At 35.4% G+C, this 19069-nt stretch overlaps 1 protein-coding gene across 5 annotated transcripts in view; it reads left to right on the top strand.

Annotated features, from left to right (window-relative positions):
- RBM27 (RNA binding motif protein 27) overlaps positions 1-19069 on the top strand; it is a 78009-nt gene that overhangs the window by 31574 nt on the left and 27366 nt on the right. For 3 of the 5 annotated variants that reach the window (XM_047730041.1, XM_047730044.1, XM_047730042.1), the window contains exons 9-14: positions 5983-6147; positions 7806-7955; positions 11374-11518; positions 12207-12360; positions 14900-15196; positions 16468-16608. In XM_047730041.1, coding sequence (XP_047585997.1) covers positions 5983-6147; positions 7806-7955; positions 11374-11518; positions 12207-12360; positions 14900-15196; positions 16468-16608 — 1052 coding nt within the window. The remainder of the gene's footprint in view (positions 1-5982; positions 6148-7805; positions 7956-11373; positions 11519-12206; positions 12361-14899; positions 15197-16467; positions 16609-19069) is intronic. The other 2 variants (XM_047730046.1, XM_047730045.1) reach the window with 1 other exon arrangement.

The raw sequence follows: 19069 nt of genomic DNA on the forward strand, positions 1-19069 counted from the left end.
CTCCATCCTGCGACTCCAGACCATGACCTGAACTGAAGGCAGTCGCCCAACCAATTGAGAAATATTAATTACATTTTTTCCCTCTTTTTGTCTCAGACCAGTGAAAGGTGGTAACATCCTTTCAGCATTTGTGAATTACTGCTTTAGAGGATAGTCTCTTAGATTGAATCACTGGTTTAAAGAGACTTATTTGGTTGGCAACTGAATGTTTTGAAAATTACAGAATTATTTGTATCAGACAATTTAAAACTTCCTACTATGCAAACTACTCTCTTCTTTATTTATTTTAAAGATTTATATAATTTAGAGTGAGAGAGTACACACATGTGAGTGGGAGGAGGGGCAAAGGGAGAGGTAAAGAATCTCAAGCAGACTCCCCACTGAATGTGGAACCCGATATTAGACTTGATCTCAAAATGCATGAAATCAGTACCTGAGCTGAAATGGAGTCAGATGCTTAACTGACTGAGCCACCCAGGAGCCCCTCCCTTCCTTTTTTAAAACTTAAATTTTTAATATAAAACTTATAGAGGAATTTGAAAATGTAGGGGATAGTTTCTGATCTCAGTGTAAACAGAACTTTTTTGGGGGGGGTATAATATAGTTTGTTATTCATAAATTTTTTTATATCTTTCTATTCACTTGATTTAAATTTTTTTTTTTTAAGTTCATTCTTTGCAGATAAATTGAATCTTTCAAGTTGTTCAGGTATACTTTCCTCAATAGTATAATCGGTAATTTCTAAAAAAATTTAGAACTTGACTTCAGATGAAGTAAAAAAACTATGTTTACAATGTATTAGCTCTCAAAGTTTAATAGGTTGGGAAAGTTTAAATTATGGATATTTTATTATCAAAATTATCTTTAAAATTCATAACATAGAAAATGTTTATAAGTGGAATATAGTGTATCAGATGGTATTTATTTGTGAAAAATATGTCAGTATAGACCCAAATATACAGAGAAAAATGAAATCTGGAGTTTTAGAGGTAAAAATAATCTGCTCAATGCTAGGTACTGGGAATATACAGATGAATAAGAAATGACTCTTCCAAGAAGCTAAAAATCTAATAGTGGAAAAGAAATGTGTTTATTAAAAAAAAAACACCAAGTACAGTATATTTTGCTGTTGTGACTAGATGAACAGAGTGGCTCAGAAATAACAGGTGACAAAGGAACTAATTCTGTAAAAAATAAAACCATAATTTTGGCTGCCGTTATTACTTGTTCTGGAATGGGACCATTGATTATAAGAAATTATTTCCACCATATAAGTGGGTAGGATATCAGTGGCTCCTGGTAATGCTATTTAAAAGGTGACATCAAATGGATATAGTTTAGAAAAAACTCTGAAATTTTGTTGTTTCTTGGAATTAAAAATGTCACAGATATTCTAAAAGGACTTAAATAATAGATGTGATTGAAATTGTATGGAAAGAGAGCAATATCATAACACCTATTAAAATCAGCTATTATGGGGGCACCTGGGTGGCTCAGTGGGTTAAAGCCTCTGCCTTCAGCTCGGGTCATGGTCCTGGGGTCCTGGGATCGAGTCCCGTGTTGGGCTCTCTGCTCGGCAGGGAGCCTGCTTCCCTTCCTCTCTCTCTGCCTGCCTCTCTGCCTACTTGTGATCTCTGTCTGTCAAATAAATAATAAAGAAAATCTTTAAAAAAAATGTTTTAAAAAAAAATAAAATCAGCTATTATGGGGCGCCTGGGTGGCTCAGTGGGTTAAAGCCTCTGCCTTCGGCTCAGGTCATGATCCCAGGGTCCTGGGATCGAGTCCCGTGTTGGGCTCTCTGCTCAGCAGGGAGCCTGCTTCCCCCGCCCTCTCTGCCTGCCTCTCTGCCTACTTGTGATCTCTGTCTGTCAAATAAATAAAACAAAATCTTTTTTTTTTTTTTAAATAAAACAAAATCTTAAAAAAAAAAAAATCAGCTATTTCCTCTGAAGTACTTAAAATATTTTACCTAAATTTGAATTAACCACCTCACTGTGTACATTTTTTGTTTTCACAGTACCATTTTCAAGTATATTCCTTTTTTCCCTTAAATTCAACCTGTTTCTTAAGTTTCTTTGAAGAAGACATAGTAGAAATATTTTATGATTGCTAAGCGCACTCTAAGGAGTGTGTGAAAAAGTAATAGAGTATAATATCCTATATTCTACAGATTGATTTTTAGGTTAAAGGTAGTTATTAGTCTTCAAATAAATTTCTATAAATTATCTTTATGTTTCTGACAATATATTTTCCTGTTATCAACTATGTAAAATTACTGAAACACTATATTCCTACTAAGCTTAGGATTCCTCATTTAATTCTGTGGAACATTTCTCAGGGCAGAATCATGGATTTTGATGTCTAGAAAAGTATATCGATATCTGGTAGAGTCACTGAATATTGTCTGGGGTTTCTCTCCCCATATGTTTTACTTTGGTTTGTCTTATATTCAGTATCTTACTGCCATATTTCAACATACAGACTTTCATCCAAAATGCTTGTCATTGGGATACTTGTAATAAATAAGCTTTCATCCTTTCTTTAAGTGACTCTTTATTGAGTTCCTACTATGCACCAGGCACCATTTAGGCCCTGGAGCTTTAGATGGTGTGCCAGGTACCTTGGATTCTAATACAGAAGATTACATGATAAATATGGCCAATAATTGGAAGGTGTAGCTTTTTTGTTTTCTAATTGGGGTTTTAGTTTAAAACTTAAGATTTTTCTCCTGGAAATACTATTAATGACAAAATCAGGAAATTACAGAGTAGCTAAAATTTCAGTGTGCTTAAAGACTGTCATCACCTGACTAGAGTTAACATTAAGAATGTAAAAATTTTGCTTTCAGGCATGTAAGATGTACAAAAAACTTAAGATAGGAGCATAAATTGGGATGTTTGCAGTTTGAAATTATCTAGTCATTCTCTTTCCCGATCGGAACTAAACTGAATGAATATAAATTGTGACCAGCTCATCTTCACCGATATTGTAACCTAGTTGATGTAAGAAAAACTTATTTTGGAAAATTTCTAATATACACCAAAGGAAAACAAATACTGCAGGAATCTTTAGGTACTCTGAGGCTTCAATACTCCTTGACATAATATGGTTAATCATGCTTCATCTATAACTCACCCTGACTCGACTAATTTAGAAACACCCCCAAATGTAACATTTCATCAGTAAAAACTTCAGTATGTATCTCTCAAAGATAAGGATTAATCGTACACCATCACAGTACTTTATCTCATAGTCCCAAAATATTTATATTTACTGTTGTCAAATATCCAGTCAGCATTCATATTTCCAAATTGTACCATAGGTGTCCTTTCACAGCTGGTTCATTTGAAACTGCATCCAAACAAGGTTATATATTACATTTAGAAGATACCTTTCTTAAGTCTTTAAATCTATAACAATTTCCCTTACCTCTTTTTTGGTTTTTCCTTGGCTTTTGTTTTTTCCTTGACATTTATTTAAGAAACAAATCATTGTCCTGAATAATTTTTTCACATTCTGGGCTTAGCATATTGTATCCCCTCATGTCATTTAACACATTTCTTCAGTCCTCTATATTTCCTGGAAATGGGGGGCTAAATTTGGAGACTTTAGATTTACGTCGGTTTTTTTTTTTTGTCATGAATATTTTATTGATGTACTTCCTAATTCAATATTTTACGGTGTACATAATGTGGAGTTTTTTCCTTTGCTGTAAATATTGGTCAGTGTGTACAGGTGTTTTCATTCTGATTCATCCACTTTAAAAGTTGCTCATGGTTTCAGCAGCCATTTATGACCACTGCTTAGATATGTTGTTTCATTAGGGGTTAAAAAGTGTGATTCTAATTCTGTAATGTCTTGTACGTTTATTGACTGGCATTCTGCGAAGTGAAACTCAGTAGTGTTAACCATTTGGTTAACCTGAAATGTAGTTTTTATTGGAAAGACAGGATAAATACTTGTTTCCTTTCATTTGTCAGTTTTCAGAATAATGACCTGCTTTCAGTATCTTCCAAAAGGAATCATTATGAACTCATGGATTTTTTTTATTTTAATTTTAATTTTTTAAAAAGATTTTATTTCTGTGAAAGAGAATGAGAGAGAGCATGGGGGTGGGGTGGGGGGTCAGAGGGAGAAGCAGACTCCCCGCGAAGCAGGGAAATGATGTGGGACTCCATCCTGGGACTCAAGGATCATGACCTGAGCCAAAGGCAGTTGCTTAACCAACTGAGCTACCCAGGAGCCCAAACTCATGGATTTTTTTTTTCCCCCAAACTCATGGATTTTTAACATGTTTAATATGTTTCACCCCATTGCATCCTTTTTGGTGTTCACATTGTTTCATCTTTGACCATGGGAGCCTCTTCATGTTGGCTCCTGCAGATTTTGTTTTTTGACACACCTAGTGTTTGATAGTTTTCTTGCTTCTGGAAGCACAAGGTATATATATATGACGGTATACCAGGTTCATCTTAATTTTCTGGCCAGACTTAGAATCAGCCTCTTATCTAAGGAAGCTTTTTATTTTTAAATAGTATTTAGAGATTTCAGTAGTGTTGAAGAACGTCAGGCTTCATTTGAATAAACAGCCTTCTTCCTGAAATGGAATTCATGTTGTCATGCATGTTGAAAGGACATTGTGCAAATTAGTCTTTAACTTTTAGTTCTCCTATAGACTGAGAATGCACTTCCCCATTTTTCTCTTTAGTATACTCCTTAATTCTGTAAGAAATTCTGCCAATAGGTCATTCTTACAACTGTTATTAGATTGTTGATCTATTAGATTGTTTTTGTAATATAATGATTGAAAGAGACTTTTTAAATGTAAATATTGAAAGAATTGGTGCTAAATGCAGTTTTGTGATCTGCTATACAGTATGATTTGTCACTTGCCCCTTTGCTTCGCATGTAGAAGGATGGTAAAATTTAGTACCTCTGTTTCCCTTCTACATTTCCTATGAAATCAGGTGGTTGTGGCTTGTTCTGTTAAAGTTTATTAAAAATCTTTTGGAAATCTATAACTTTTAAGGACATTGATTGGGTGTAAAAAAACTTCTAAATTCGTTTTATTTTATCTTTTGCCACATTGTGAGTGTATGATTTAAGTATAAAGTACTGAGTAAATATTGTAAATAGGTCTGTGGGGGTACTCAGTAGAGTAATAGTAGTAAGTGATGAAAAAAACTGCTGCTCGATACTTCTTTTTAAATCCTGTTGTATCAAATTTGACTTCATTTTGTCAGACATTCTTCCATTAATAAATGTGAGCACTAAATGTCCTTTCTTTCAAAAAGTCATTCCTAATATCTGAGGTAATTTCATATATACACTGGTTGGTCTGTGTATCTGGGGTTTTGTCCTTTTTTTCTTTGACTATACTTGTTATCCATCTGCTAAGGGGTAACAAGTTTTCACTATCTTGTTTAGTTTTTTTCTTTTGAATGTTTCTTATTCTCTGTGAGGGTTTGTTGTGGTGTATATGTGTGCGTGTGTTTAATTTCTTCTTGATCTTTTTTCTGCTGTCAGAAATGGGAGTATGTTTTGTGTGAACCTGAAATTATGTGAGTTTGAGGAGAAGAGTTTTTGTTTTTAATGGTTATGACAGTCTTCACAACTACATGTTTTATTGGATACAAGTCTCTACCGTCTCAGGGTTTCAGGGCACCTTTGTCTGATAGTGTGATATGGTTGACTGTTTAGTTTTGGGTATGGTTAGCACATAGTTTTTCACTTTAGATTACAAAAGATGGAGATTATGCAGTCATACTATCTAATTCTTGCTCTTTCTTTATACCTCAGTGCATCCCAGCCCAGTTGAATGTCTTTTTCTTGAGTTAGGAAGAATCTCAGTAATACCTTTCTCGACTGCCGTTCCCATGGATGTACTTTCTCTGTTCTTGGCTGAGGTCTCAGGAAGTACGGCATTACCTGAGAAGCTTGTGACTCTCATTCCCAGCTGCCCTCCTATTCTTTCCTCTGTAGGACAGCCCATGTACTCTCGTGAACATGGTGCTGCTGCATCTGAGCGACTTCAGTTGGGGACACCGCCTCCTCTGTTGGCAGCTCGTTTGGTGCCACCTCGAAACCTCATGGGATCCTCCATTGGGTACCATACCTCAGTCTCCAGCCCCACCCCTCTGGTCCCAGGTAAGCTTTGCTACAAATGGCCATCCACCTTTCTGATCTTTTGTACCACAGCTTGCCAGCCTAAGTGGTGACTGGCCTACTGATCTGCTGTCACCAATTCCCATTAAACCTCTTAGGTAGTTTTCTTTCTGTTTCTTTGCTTCTTTGATTTGTCCCTAGTGGTTGCTAGATGATGAGGCCTCCTGTGTGTCTGTTACCTCTGGTGTCCTCTATATTGAGTTTTAGTGCCTCAGGAACAAAAGTCATGCTAGTTCTTTGAACTAATTTCTAATCCAATAAATAGGAAGAGGATATCTAGTTGAATGTTTTCTAATCAGTTTTATATTTCAAGAAAAACTCGGTTAATTTTTTTAAAAACAAGACAAAAACAAACATCTGATTTCTTGGTGATCAAGGGTGAACATCTTTTTCCCCCCTCTGCTCCATGTATGGACTGGCTGTGTATAACGTAGTGATTTCTTGAAAACTCTTCCCTCCTACCTACATGTACATGTTGAAGACCTATGTGGAGTGCTTCGTGGGTGTCTCATGAGGTTTTTAACATTTCTCCTTTTGCCTTTGGATCTCCGTTCATCGTAACTAACTTAAGGACTTTGAAGTTTCTAGGAGTTCTGTATATTCTCAGGAATTAGAGAACAAGGTCATTTGATTATGTAACTTCTTTAAAACTATCTGCAGCTGTAGGAGATTTAACTATAGGAGATCTTCTGTCAAGACTACCAAATGGTAACTGAAAACTTTTTTTAATAATAATTTGCCGATCTTCTGCTTTGAATCATAGAATCGATTGGCCATTAATAAGGATCTGAATGTCTCTTACCTTGTAGCTGAAACTTCCTATGAATGTCATAGAGAATTTTTCCACTAAGAAAATTTTTAAAAAGGTGCAGGAACTTCTAAAGAACAGTAGCGAAAACCAATGTCTTCACTTAATCTTAACTGTTCTTTGATTTTATGTAGGATAAAGAGGATGTATACTGTTTAGAGATTAGAATTTCTTTAACACTAACAAAATATTATTTAGCATTAGAATTGTAAAAATTAAGTATTTAGTTTTACAGAAAACAAAGGTAACATGATAAAGATGGCATTGATGTGGTGGTAGGGAGTAGAATCGTGATTACTTTTAGACATACAAAATTCATCTTACTTATTTAGCTGTTTGAAAGAAAGCATTTGAAATATTCTTTGTATGAAACCAGCTATTGTATCTGCATTTTAAAGTGTAGATAACCAAATTAGCAGATTGTTTTTATACCCCTAATTAAAAGAGTACCTAGAAATTGGTGAGACATGATAACTGAGGAAACCCAACCAGTCCTTTATATATGGTGTTTATGTATGTGCATGCTTCCCTTAAAAATGTTCATTGATGTTAAGGATTAGGTGATTGATATAGAGGATAAAAATGAATAGGTAAATAAATGGAACTCTCTCCGTAGTCAAGAATGAATCTGTGTATCTGTATTTTGGGACAGGAGTGTTTTCAATTCTTTCACTTCTACCAGGTATATCTATATACTGTAATTCAGATATGTATGTATAGGTCCATATATTTGTTGAAGAAAAATATCATTTTTTGCAGTTGTTTATTTTATTAATGAGAAATTAACTTCTCTCTGATTTGTTACGTGTTTTATTGTTTTGTTTTCCCACAGATACATATGAACCAGATGGTTATAATCCAGAAGCTCCTAGTATTACCAGTTCTGGTAGATCTCAGTACAGACAGTTCTTTTCGAGAACACAGACACAGCGCCCAAACCTGATTGGCCTAACATCTGGAGATATGGATGCAAATCCAAGAGGTGAGACTGCCTCATACTTACTTTGATGCTACTGTTACACAGGAGTTCAGTATAGCATTCAGACCTCACTAAAGTCCGATGTTATGTATACATTGTCTTTTTGAAGAGTGCTATATAATTATATCAGATAAATGTGTTTGAATAACTGTATCTCCAAATTTTATTTTAAAGCTATAATTAGAATATATTTATTTTAAAATAAAAGTAATATTCATATTTTTTAATTCTTATTTTTGTAGACCTTTAGGCTGGTTTACCTGTTTACTGGGCACTGTGTTAAATATTAGGTAAAGAAAGATGAAATGACATGGTCCCTTGCCCTCAAAGAACTGATCACTTAAGGGCCTACGTTGTATCCTATGAGCTGTGCTTCACATTAATAACTGAGAATATGAAACACTGCAGTAAAATTATCATTTGATGTTTTTTAGTATTTCTGATTACAACCCTATGTCCGGACCTTTGCAAAGAATAGTTGCAAACCTTTAAAGACTAAATGCAAAAAAATAAAATAAAGATAAATGCAAGTATTTACCTTAAATATGGGTTGATGTCGTCCTTTCTCCTCCCCTCAAAAAGGGTAGGCTAGAAAGTTTAAGGACATTCCAGTTCTTCTTACTTGGTATAGTTTGATTTGTAATATTTAATTTGAATTTGAATGACTGGCCATGGGCCATCCTAATAGTATTTTTCTGTTTTAATTATATGGTTATCCATTTTCCTGTTCTTACCTTCTTTCTTATCTTGCTTTTATTAACTTTTCTTTAGTGCATTAATATCAGTGTTACCACTGCAGACTAACAGTTTTGTGTCAACATGAAGCCAAATGCTTTTATATGTATTATTATCTTTTATTCCTTTCCTATAACTCCTTGAAAAATGGTACTATATTTATTCTCTTTTTATAGACAAAGACACCGAGGGTTAGAGAGGTTAAAGATCTTGCCCCAGGTTACACAGCTATTAATGACAGAACTGGAACTTGAACCCAGGCGTATCTAATGAAGAATGTGCTTTTACCTTCAGTGCTATAATGCATAAATTATTACCAGATTACTTGAAATTAGTGGGAAGATCATATCCTCAGAAATTCATGTTTTCCTTTTGCCAGTAGTCTGGTCTTTGTGCACATTCATGTATAGTAATTCATGGATAATCTCACTCAGATAGAAGTCTTGTGGTTTTTGTACAACAGGCTTGGTTTGTCATGTCAAGTCATCAGAATTCTAGCTATATATCTCTTTCCTTTTCTTATAAAATACTTCAGTAAAGAAAAGCACTGAGCAATGTTAAGAGGTAATCATAAGTGTTCTAGGGAAAATATAATGGCATCTCAAATTCTAGAATGCTTTATGCCATCACAATTGCTATCTCCTCCATTAGCCTTCTAAAAACAAAGGCTATAACAGGGCAGAGACCATAGTTACTTTATTCACTGATTTACACATAAGGTCTAATATAATTGTTGGAGCTCTAGCAACTGCTCAAGAAATAAATGTTAAAATGAATGAACTTGCCTCACAATTTCCCTGTCACACAGTGAAATGGTATATACTACTCCCACCCCTCATTCTTACCCTAACTTTTTAGCCCTACGTGTTACTCTTTGCTGTGTTTTACCTTGGTGGAGTTAATAAAGTTAAGGAGAATATTGAGATTATATCAGGCATAGATTTGTGTTACTTAATTTTTTATTCAACACACCTCTTCCTACCCACAGATAGGCCATTGTAAGTTCACTTTCTCTAAGTATTTTAGTTGTGGGATGCCTGGGTGGCTCAGTTGTTAAGCGTCTGCCTTCGGCTCAGGTCATGATCCTGGGGTCCTGGGATTAAGCCCTGCATCAGGCTCCCTGCTTGGTGGGAAGCCTGCTTCTTTATCTCCCACTCCCCCTGCTTGTGTTCCCTCTCTCACTGTGTCTCTCTGTCAAATACCAAAAAATCCAAGTATTTTAGTCGTAAATGTTGTGAATGAAATATACCAGTTTATAGTATTGGCTTTGGATTTTCCTCCCAACTTTTGAGTTTGAGAACTTTTAAACCTATAAAAAATAAATAAAATAAACATCCGAATACCTTCGCTTAGGTTCAGCATTTGTTACGTGTAGTCACCTTTGGGTGTGAGTGCTTGCCTGTATACATGCACATTCTTCTCTTTCTTCTTCCCTTCTCCCTTCACTTTTTTTCCTTCAACTACTCGAAAGTATATTGTAGAGATTGAGCACTTTGGATCCTTTATTTTACATCCAAGAGTAAGGTGTAGTCCTATATAATAGTATCTTGCTACACTTAAGAAAATCATAATTCCATAGTAATATCCTGTCTGAGTGATTCAACGTTTTGTTAAATCACATAAGAATATAAATAATTTCACTATATTTATGGTGCTAAGTCCTTTGATTGCTTGCCTGAGGTGATAAATATTAGATCTGTCCTTTGTAGTGTAATCATTTGTGGAGTGGTACTTTGGCACCACATAAATATCTTGCTCTCAGGGTACCTGAGTGGCTCAGTCAATTCTGCTGGAATTCAAATTCAGGTATTTGACTCCAAAGCTTGTATTCTTTCTTCTAAATGATGTGCTTCCAGGGGCCCCTGCGTGGCTCAGTCATTAAGTGTCTGCCTTCAGCTCAGGTCATGATCCCAGGGTCCTGGGATCCAGGCCTGCATCCAGCTCCCTCTTCACCCAGGTGGCTGGGAGTCTGCTTCTCCCTCTCCTCTGTCCCTCCCCCTTGCTTGTGCTCTATGCGCACGTGCGCTCTCTCTCTTTCTCTCACACGTGCTCTCTCTCTTTCTCTCAAATAAATAAATTCTTTAAAAAATTTTTCTAAAAAAGAAATCTTGTTCTCTAACAATCTTCCACTGGATTTTTTTTTTTTTTTTGCATTCTTTGAGGATCCTTGCCTGAATGTTTTTATTTATTTATTTATTTATTTATTTAAAATATTTTATTTATTTATTTGACAGAGAGAGATCACAAGTAGGCAGAGAGGCAGGCAGAGCGAGAAGGAAGCAGGCTCCCCGCTGAGCAGAGAGCCTGGGATCATTATGTGAGCCAAAGGCAGAGGCTTTAACCCACTGAGCCACCCAGGCCCCCCCCCCCCCGCCTTTTTTTTAATAAAGATTTTATTTATTTATTTGACAGAGATCACAAATAGACAGGCAGAGAGAGGAGGACTGAATCCGTTTTTACATTGGAGTTGCCAATGACTTTTTAAATTTGGATATTGTATTTTTAACAGAGGAGAAAAAAGGAGGCCATTGAAAATTTTTTCTTGCTGTTAAGCATTTCTGAAAAGGAAACGGTAGTTGGGTGCTATTCACTTTGCTTTTTTAGCTTTTAAGCTAAATATTTTAATCATTTGAAATTCCCCCAAATATTGCGCATTGTTAATAATGTTAATTTTTGTTTCCAACAGCTGCTAACATTGTCATCCAGACTGAACCACCAGTTCCTGTTTCAATTAATAGCAACATAACCAGAGTAGTTCTTGAACCAGATAGCCGAAAAAGAGCTATAAGTGGTTTGGAAGGGCCGCTCACAAAGAAACCTTGGCTGGGAAAGTAAGATAATTTGCTACTTAGTAACATCTACTTGGTGTTTTTGTTATTTTTGTGTGCATTAGTAAATTCGTAAAATTAAGAGTTGTCATTAATCAATGAGTTTCAAACTATGAGTTGTCATTAAGTGAGTTTCAAACTATGTGTCTCAAAAGTTAGGGTTCTCAGAGACATCATTAGAACATCTTAAAAAATGGAAGAGCTAACAGAATATTAATAATAGATACTAGTAATTTGTATTTGCTACAAATAGGTCTAGCCCAGTACTGAGAATTATCAAGACACTGGAAGTGAAGAGAAAAGAAGAAAAACTTAGGTATTTTTGTGGAAGCTGTAAAACACTTCATAAAAAAATGATGTTCTTTCCTTGCTTTAACGTTAGACTCCTTGGTAATTGTGGTGATTCTTTTTAGCATATAATTTTAAATCTCATTTGGGCCTCTTTCATTTTGTGATCTGTTGCCATTCAGTCTTCTTTCTTTCTCTCTACCTGTTCTGTTCCTATGTAACAAGGAAGATACGAAAATTATTTAGTAATTTCTACTGAAGAACGTTAAGTAATTTCCCAGGAATATAAGAATGTCTTCCAGATGATGCTTTAATACATATAAACTTGAATTATTTGTTGACCTTTTTCGTGGCTAGGCATAAGGTGGGGGAATTAATCAGGATCTGTTAATATTCTTTTCAGGCAAGGGAATAACAGTCAGAGTAAACCAGGATTCTTGAGAAAGAATCAGTATACAAACACCAAATTAGAAGTCAAGAAAATCCCTCAGGAATTGAACAACATTACCAAGCTCAATGAACACTTCAGCAAATTTGGAACTATTGTAAACATCCAGGTAAATGTGGCTAGGTTGGTGACAGAATTAATGTGGTTTTATGCATTTTTGAAATATTCTTGTCCGTTCACTTTGCTTAAATGAGCCAGTAATTAGTGTGATTATCTCTGGTGAGTGTTTAAACTCCACTGTATAGCCCTTAACCCAACTTCAATGATGAAATTGTTAAGCCGATTTTTTTTTTTAATGCATTTGTTTCTTATCCACAACTTCTTCCTGAAAGACACAGAGGCTAGTTGATGTATTTTTGTTCATAGTGCTATCACTGGACAAATGACTTTTTAATCTGCTTTGTTAGTATTCTAATTAGGTAGGTGAGATTTTTGTTAATTTCTAAGGTTGTAATTTTGTCTATTGAATGACTCATATTGTAGTGAAATACTAATTTGTTAAGGATGGTTCTACTCTTAAGAATTTTTGGCAGTGGAACATGTTGTCTAATATCTCATAAATAGTAGCTTTTGTATTCTGTCTCCAATTTATGAATTTGTGGTTGAGTGTTATGCTGTAATTGAGAGTACTTGAAGGCCTCATTAGTTTTCCATTTCAGTTAGTCACCCCTGTTGGTTAATGTTGTCCTCAAACCAAAATGTGATTTGTATAATGAAGTTTAAAAAATAGTATTAGGAACTTTGATATTTCAAAGAACTCCAATCTTTTTGAAAGAATTTTTTTTTTGGAGATTTTTTAAAGCAGTTTTTTGGTCCCTGAACATAGTACATGTTTAGTTTTATAGATGATTTGGAAATATATTAAACAAAAGTAAAAAAAAAATCACCTCAATCTTATTACTTTTGCAGTAACAGTTACTAATATTTTAATGAAAAGACATAGTGTTTGTATGGAAGAACACACATACGCACATATACACATGTTCTCTTTTTAAAAATACACACTTTAAGAATACATACCAAATGTCTCTGACTACCTTTTATCTCTTACATGTTTCCTAGGTCATGATTGTTTATAGCATTAAGAAAAATAAGATGGCTTAATGTAGTTTGGTAAATGAGTCTTGCCTGGTTTCCATTAACACATATTACAGACTTTGTGGTTTAAACAATAAAAACTTATTTGGGGGGGAAGTCCAAAATCAAGGTGCTGGCCAATTTGGTTCCTGAGAGATTCTCTTTCTGCTTTGCAGATGGCCACTTTCTTGCTGTGTCCTTGAATTGTGGAAGGGGAGAGAGATCTCTTTCTCTTTCTATAAGGCTTCCAGTACCATCTGATTAGGGCCCCACTATTATGATTTTTAACTTTAATTCCTTCCTAAAAGCCCTATCTCCAAATGTAATTATACTGTGGGGGCTTAGGATTTCAACGTAAGAATTTGGGAGGTGGGTCATAAATCAGTCCCTAGCATTAGGCTATAATTTATTTACTATTCTTCATTTTTGGGAATTTCTGGTTTTGTTGCTTTATATAAAAACAATGCTGTGGTGAGCCTCCTTGTCGCTGAACCTTCATTATTTTTTTATGATGCATTGCTGAATTAAAGGGAGTTTTAAGACTTTTTATTTGAGCTGCCAAATTGTTCTTCAAAAGGGTTGTGCCAATTGATACTCCTAAATGCACTGTATGAGGCCTCATCAGTACTGTAATATGGATCCACTAAAATTTTTTTAGCCAGTTTTGTAAGTGAAAAATTATACTTGTTTTAATTTGCTTTTTTAAAATAGGTTTCTAATTTGTATAGATCTTTTGCAGTTTTTTTTTTTTTTTTTGGATATATCTATTGTCTTTGCCCGTTTTTTTATGAAGGCATTTATAGTAATAAGTGCTTTTCTAAGCCACAGCTTGTCATATATATTAAAAATACTTTTTCTATTCATCATTTAGTTTAGGGCATATTTGGAATGACAGATTTTAAAATTTTATGTGGTAGAATCTACTATTCTTTTGTCTTTATGGATTCTACTTTTATAGGAATACATAAAAAGGTTTTCCAAACACTGAGATTATACCCATACCCACCTTTTTTTCTTTTGTGTTTTTATTAGGTTTTTTGTTTATTATTGTAAAATAGTTTCTTTTTCTGGAGTTTATTTGAATGTAAGATATCCAGAAGGGATCTAACAACTTTTCCCCAAGTGGTTAGGTAACATTATTAGGATTATTTGGTGAATAATAATCTTTTATGTATAATCTTGGAAAATATGCATGTTATCTTTTAGAGGGATGGAGAACTTTATTTAGAAAGCATTCAGAGTGGATTTCAGCAGGCTGTTCTCTACTTTTTTTTTTTTTAATATTTTTAAAATTTATTTGACACAGAGAGAGACAGAGAGAGAACCACAAGCAGGAGGAGAAGCAGAGAGAGAGAGAGAAGTAGGCTCTCTGCTGAGCAGGGAGCCCGATGCAGGACTTGATCGCAGGACTCTGGGATCATGACCTGAGCTAAAGGCAGATGCTTAACCACCCGAGCCACCCAGGCACTCCTCTTCTCTACTTTTGAATTATTTATCAATAGTTTACTTGAATTTAACTGTTTGTTAATTTCTGTGGGGTTTTTTATTGATGCTTTTGTTTTTTCTTACAGGTTGCTTTTAAGGGAGATCCAGAAGCAGCCCTCATCCAGTATCTTACCAATGAGGAGGCCAGGAAAGCCATTTCCAGCACTGAAGCAGTTCTAAACAACCGATTCATTCGAGTTCTGTGGCATAGAGAAAATAACGAGCAGCCAGCACTACAGTCTCCAACACAGCTACTCCTGCAGCAACAGCAAACACTTAGTCACCTGTCACAGCAGCACCATCATCTGCCACAGCACCTTCATCAGCAGCAGGTGCTGGTGGCCCAGTCTCCTCCCTCAACAGTACATGGGGGTATCCAGAAGGTAATCCATTGATTCACAGAGAATGACAGGTCCTCTAGTCCCACCCTGATCTAGATCATTGTTTCTCAGTTTGGGTCCTTAGGTCTTCTACATTAAAGCACTCAGTTTTATCTGCAGACAGCAGCTTCTCATCTCCTCAGAACTTATTAGACTTACATTTTCTTGGACCTCACCCCACCGTATTCAGTCAGAATCAGTATGGTTGGTGCCTAAGCAAGCTCCAGATGATTTTTAGGAACTGTGAAGTTTGATAAGTGTTCTTCTACTAGTGTTAATTACCTGGGTACAAATTCCTGGGCCTTATCTCCCCAAACTTACAGTGTCAGTCTCCAGGTATGAGGCCCATAAATCTACATGTTTAAAGAAATATGCTTAGTGATTCTTCTCAACACTAAAATGTAGTAACTGTCCACTACCAAACAACTTTGGATCTATAACTTTTGCTTCGTTTTGTGTTAGAATCAGTCATCCTTGTACCCACTCTTCTGTCTTAATTTTTCCATTTAGAAAACTCTTTTAAAAAGCCCTTAAAACTTTCTAGAACTGAAATGTAAGCTCCAAGGAAATGGGGATTTTTGTCTGTTTTACTCATTCTGTCTTCCATGCCTAAAACAAGGCCTGACGCATATTGTTTGATAGACTTGAATGACTAGATGAAGGAAGGAAAGAACAAACTACTATGCAGTAGAGCTATTCCAATATTGATAATGATAAACCTTTTCCTAGTGTTCTCTTGTTTCAGTTAAATGCATTCAGATTTTTAAAAAGGAGTTCTTATCATACATAGTCTTCATTCATCATCCTTTTTATTTGCACCTAAACCTGGATTTCTTTTGTCTCTCTCCCACTTCATGTTAGAGCTCAAAGGCAGGTGCTTCCCCTGGATGTTGGCCACACGGTGTATTAAAGTGATACTGTCACCTTTGTGATCTATTAGACCCAGTTCTGTTATTGTTAAAAGCTACCATTAGTTAAAACTCCCAAATCCCTGAAAGGGAACATTGAAAAAATCATTAGAAATTTTTATCTGTATGAGCATATATACATACATGCATGCATTTTGGTATGACATTTTTCAGATATCCATAGAAGTATGGATAATGGCAATCATTTCTATATCTACCACTTAAAAAATAAAACCTGTGGGTAATTGAAGCACCCTCCCTTCTCATTTCCTTATTTTCTTCCCCATGGTAATCACCACCCTGAATTTGTATTATTCCTGGGCATTTTAAAAACTTTGACCACATATGTGCTTATTTTGTGTGCAGATGATGAGTAAACCGCAGACATCGGGTGCCTATGTTCTTAACAAAGTTCCTGTTAAGCATCGTCTTGGACATGCAAGTGGTAACCAGACTGACGCATCACACTTATTGAGTCAGTCAGGTGGTGCTGGAGAGGATTGTCAGGTCCGTATTTCTGTGCTTCTCAGATTATTTAAAGCTGTTTAGTGACAGAGAGAAATTAAGACATTGACTTTCATCCAGATTTGTAATGTCTTGTTTCTTCAATCAAGGTAAATGTGAGAGCTAACCTGAGTGTGGCAGGTAGACTTCTCTAATTTCCGTGATTATGCTAGAAATGGGCAGTTAAATTTTTTTTCCTACTCAAAGTGAAGTAGGAATTTGAGAATTTTAACCACTTATTAATAGGGAGATGTCATTCTTAGTCCGTTTCTTTTCCTCTTTAAATAAGAACATAATGAAGAAGATTCTGTTGTAATCGGAAGTCTAACTTTGGAATATATTTTAAGAAGTTTCTTTGCTTTAGGAATATATCTGTATGGTGACTTTCCACAATGGTGATTATTTCAAAGAGGGCCTGAGAAATTCTGAAAAAGAACAAGGGGGTACTAGCACTAGCCCTACTAGATGGTAAGAAATATTATGAAGTCTGTATAACCAAGTCAGTTGATACTGGCACATGGATAGACTAAGAGAACAGAATAAAAGACAAGAAACAGACTCGCTTGCAAAAAGGAATTTTTAGATGTCAAAACAGTATCTTAGGCCAGTGGGGAAAATATGGACTTTTTGATTGATGGTATATAGATAACTGGATAGCCATATAAAAAAGATAAAATTAGATCCATTTTTAAGTTACATAATAAGCTAGGATAATTTCCAAAAAGATCTGATATTTAGATGCCGATGGAAATGCCATGAAAGCAAATTTGGCAGTGTCTGGCAAAATTATATATACGTTTATTCTAAATCAGTAATCCTCCTCCTCAGAATGTATGCCAAAAGTATATGTCAAACTATGAAAAAAATATATGTACAAGACTAGTAGTTGTAAGCTCTTTATGATAGCAAAAGACTGGAAACAACCCAGATATCCATCAGTAGGGGACTAGTTACTTAAAATGTAGTTGTACATTCATAGAATAGCATATGTGCAACTTTACAATGGAAGGAGGAGTATCTTCATATGAACTGTGAGGTGATCATCAGTATGTACTAGGTAAAAAGAAGAGTAAAATGGAACAAAACATATATAGTCAGCCCTGTTAGTATAAACAAGTAGGTCCAATGAACACATATAAATATTTGCTTATTGACAGGAACAAAAATTCCTAAAATTAACTTGAAAAAAAATTTTAATTTCTAAAATTTAAATATTGATGGTTACAACAAGAAAAGAAGAAACTAGACAACTTTGACTATGTCTTGTTTTGGAAATTTGTCTTGGAACCATGTAAATGGTGAAGGCAGTTATAAAATAAAATGAAAAAATTCATCTCTAAAAATTAAAAAGAAAAGACATTGACTGGTGTTTGCATAAAAGGCTTTAAAACACAGTTACTTGACTATATATTCATAGTGAGATAAACCCTGAGGACAAAAAGCAATTAAAAAATTTTATTTATTTGAGAGAGAGAGAGCGCTTACACACGAGTGTATATGAGCACATTGGGGGGATAGACAGAGAAAGGGAAAGAGAAACCCAAGCAGACTGTGCACTGAGCTTAGAGCCTGTCCACAACCCTAAGATCACAACTTGAGCTGAAACCAAGAGCTGGAAACTTAACCAACTGTACCACCCAGGCCCCCCCACAAAAAGCAATTTTAAAAAGTTTTTTTTTTCAAAGATTTTATTTATTTATTTGACAGACAGAGATCACAAGTAGGCAGAGAGGCAAGTAGAGAGAGAGGGGAAGCAGGCTCCCCACTGAACAGAGAGCCTGATGCGGGGCCTAATCCCAGGACCCTGGGATCATGACCTCAGCTGAAGGCAGAGGCCTGACCCACCCTGCAAAGTATTTTTTAACAATCATGTTGTTGGCATTGTTAGCATTCTGAAGCTGGTTTGTGAGCATTGTAGGTTAAATCAAATGAATTATATTGTTGTCACTGACAACTGAGATTTTTAATGTGGTTGAAAAGGAGTATATGGTAGATGAGGTTAAGTAAAAACACTGTAGTCCTGCTTTGAATTGAAACTATGGTTGATCCTTGAACAACTTGGATTTGAATTGTGCCAGGTCCGCCTGAACATGGAACTTTAGTATTTACTTTTCTATATACTTATCTGTTTATGGTTTTATTTAAATTAAGTTAGTTAACATGTAGTTTATTATTAATTTGGGGGTAGAATTTAGTGATTCATTAGTTGCATAGAAGACCCAGGGCTCATTACATCAAGTGCCCTTCTTAATGCCCATCACCCTGTTGCCCCCCCCAAGCCACCCTCAGTTTGTTCTCTGTAGTTAAGAGTCTCTCCCTTGTTTTTTTATTTTATCTTATTTATTTGACAGAGAGATCACAGGTAGTCAGAGAGGCAGGCAGAGAGAGAGGGAAGCAGGCTCCTCGCTGAGCAGAGAGCCCGATGCAGGGTTCGATCCCAGGCTCAGTGGGATCATGACCTGAG

This window comes from Lutra lutra, chromosome 5, assembly GCF_902655055.1.
Source record: "Lutra lutra chromosome 5, mLutLut1.2, whole genome shotgun sequence".
NCBI classification, from domain to species: domain Eukaryota; kingdom Metazoa; phylum Chordata; class Mammalia; order Carnivora; family Mustelidae; genus Lutra; species Lutra lutra.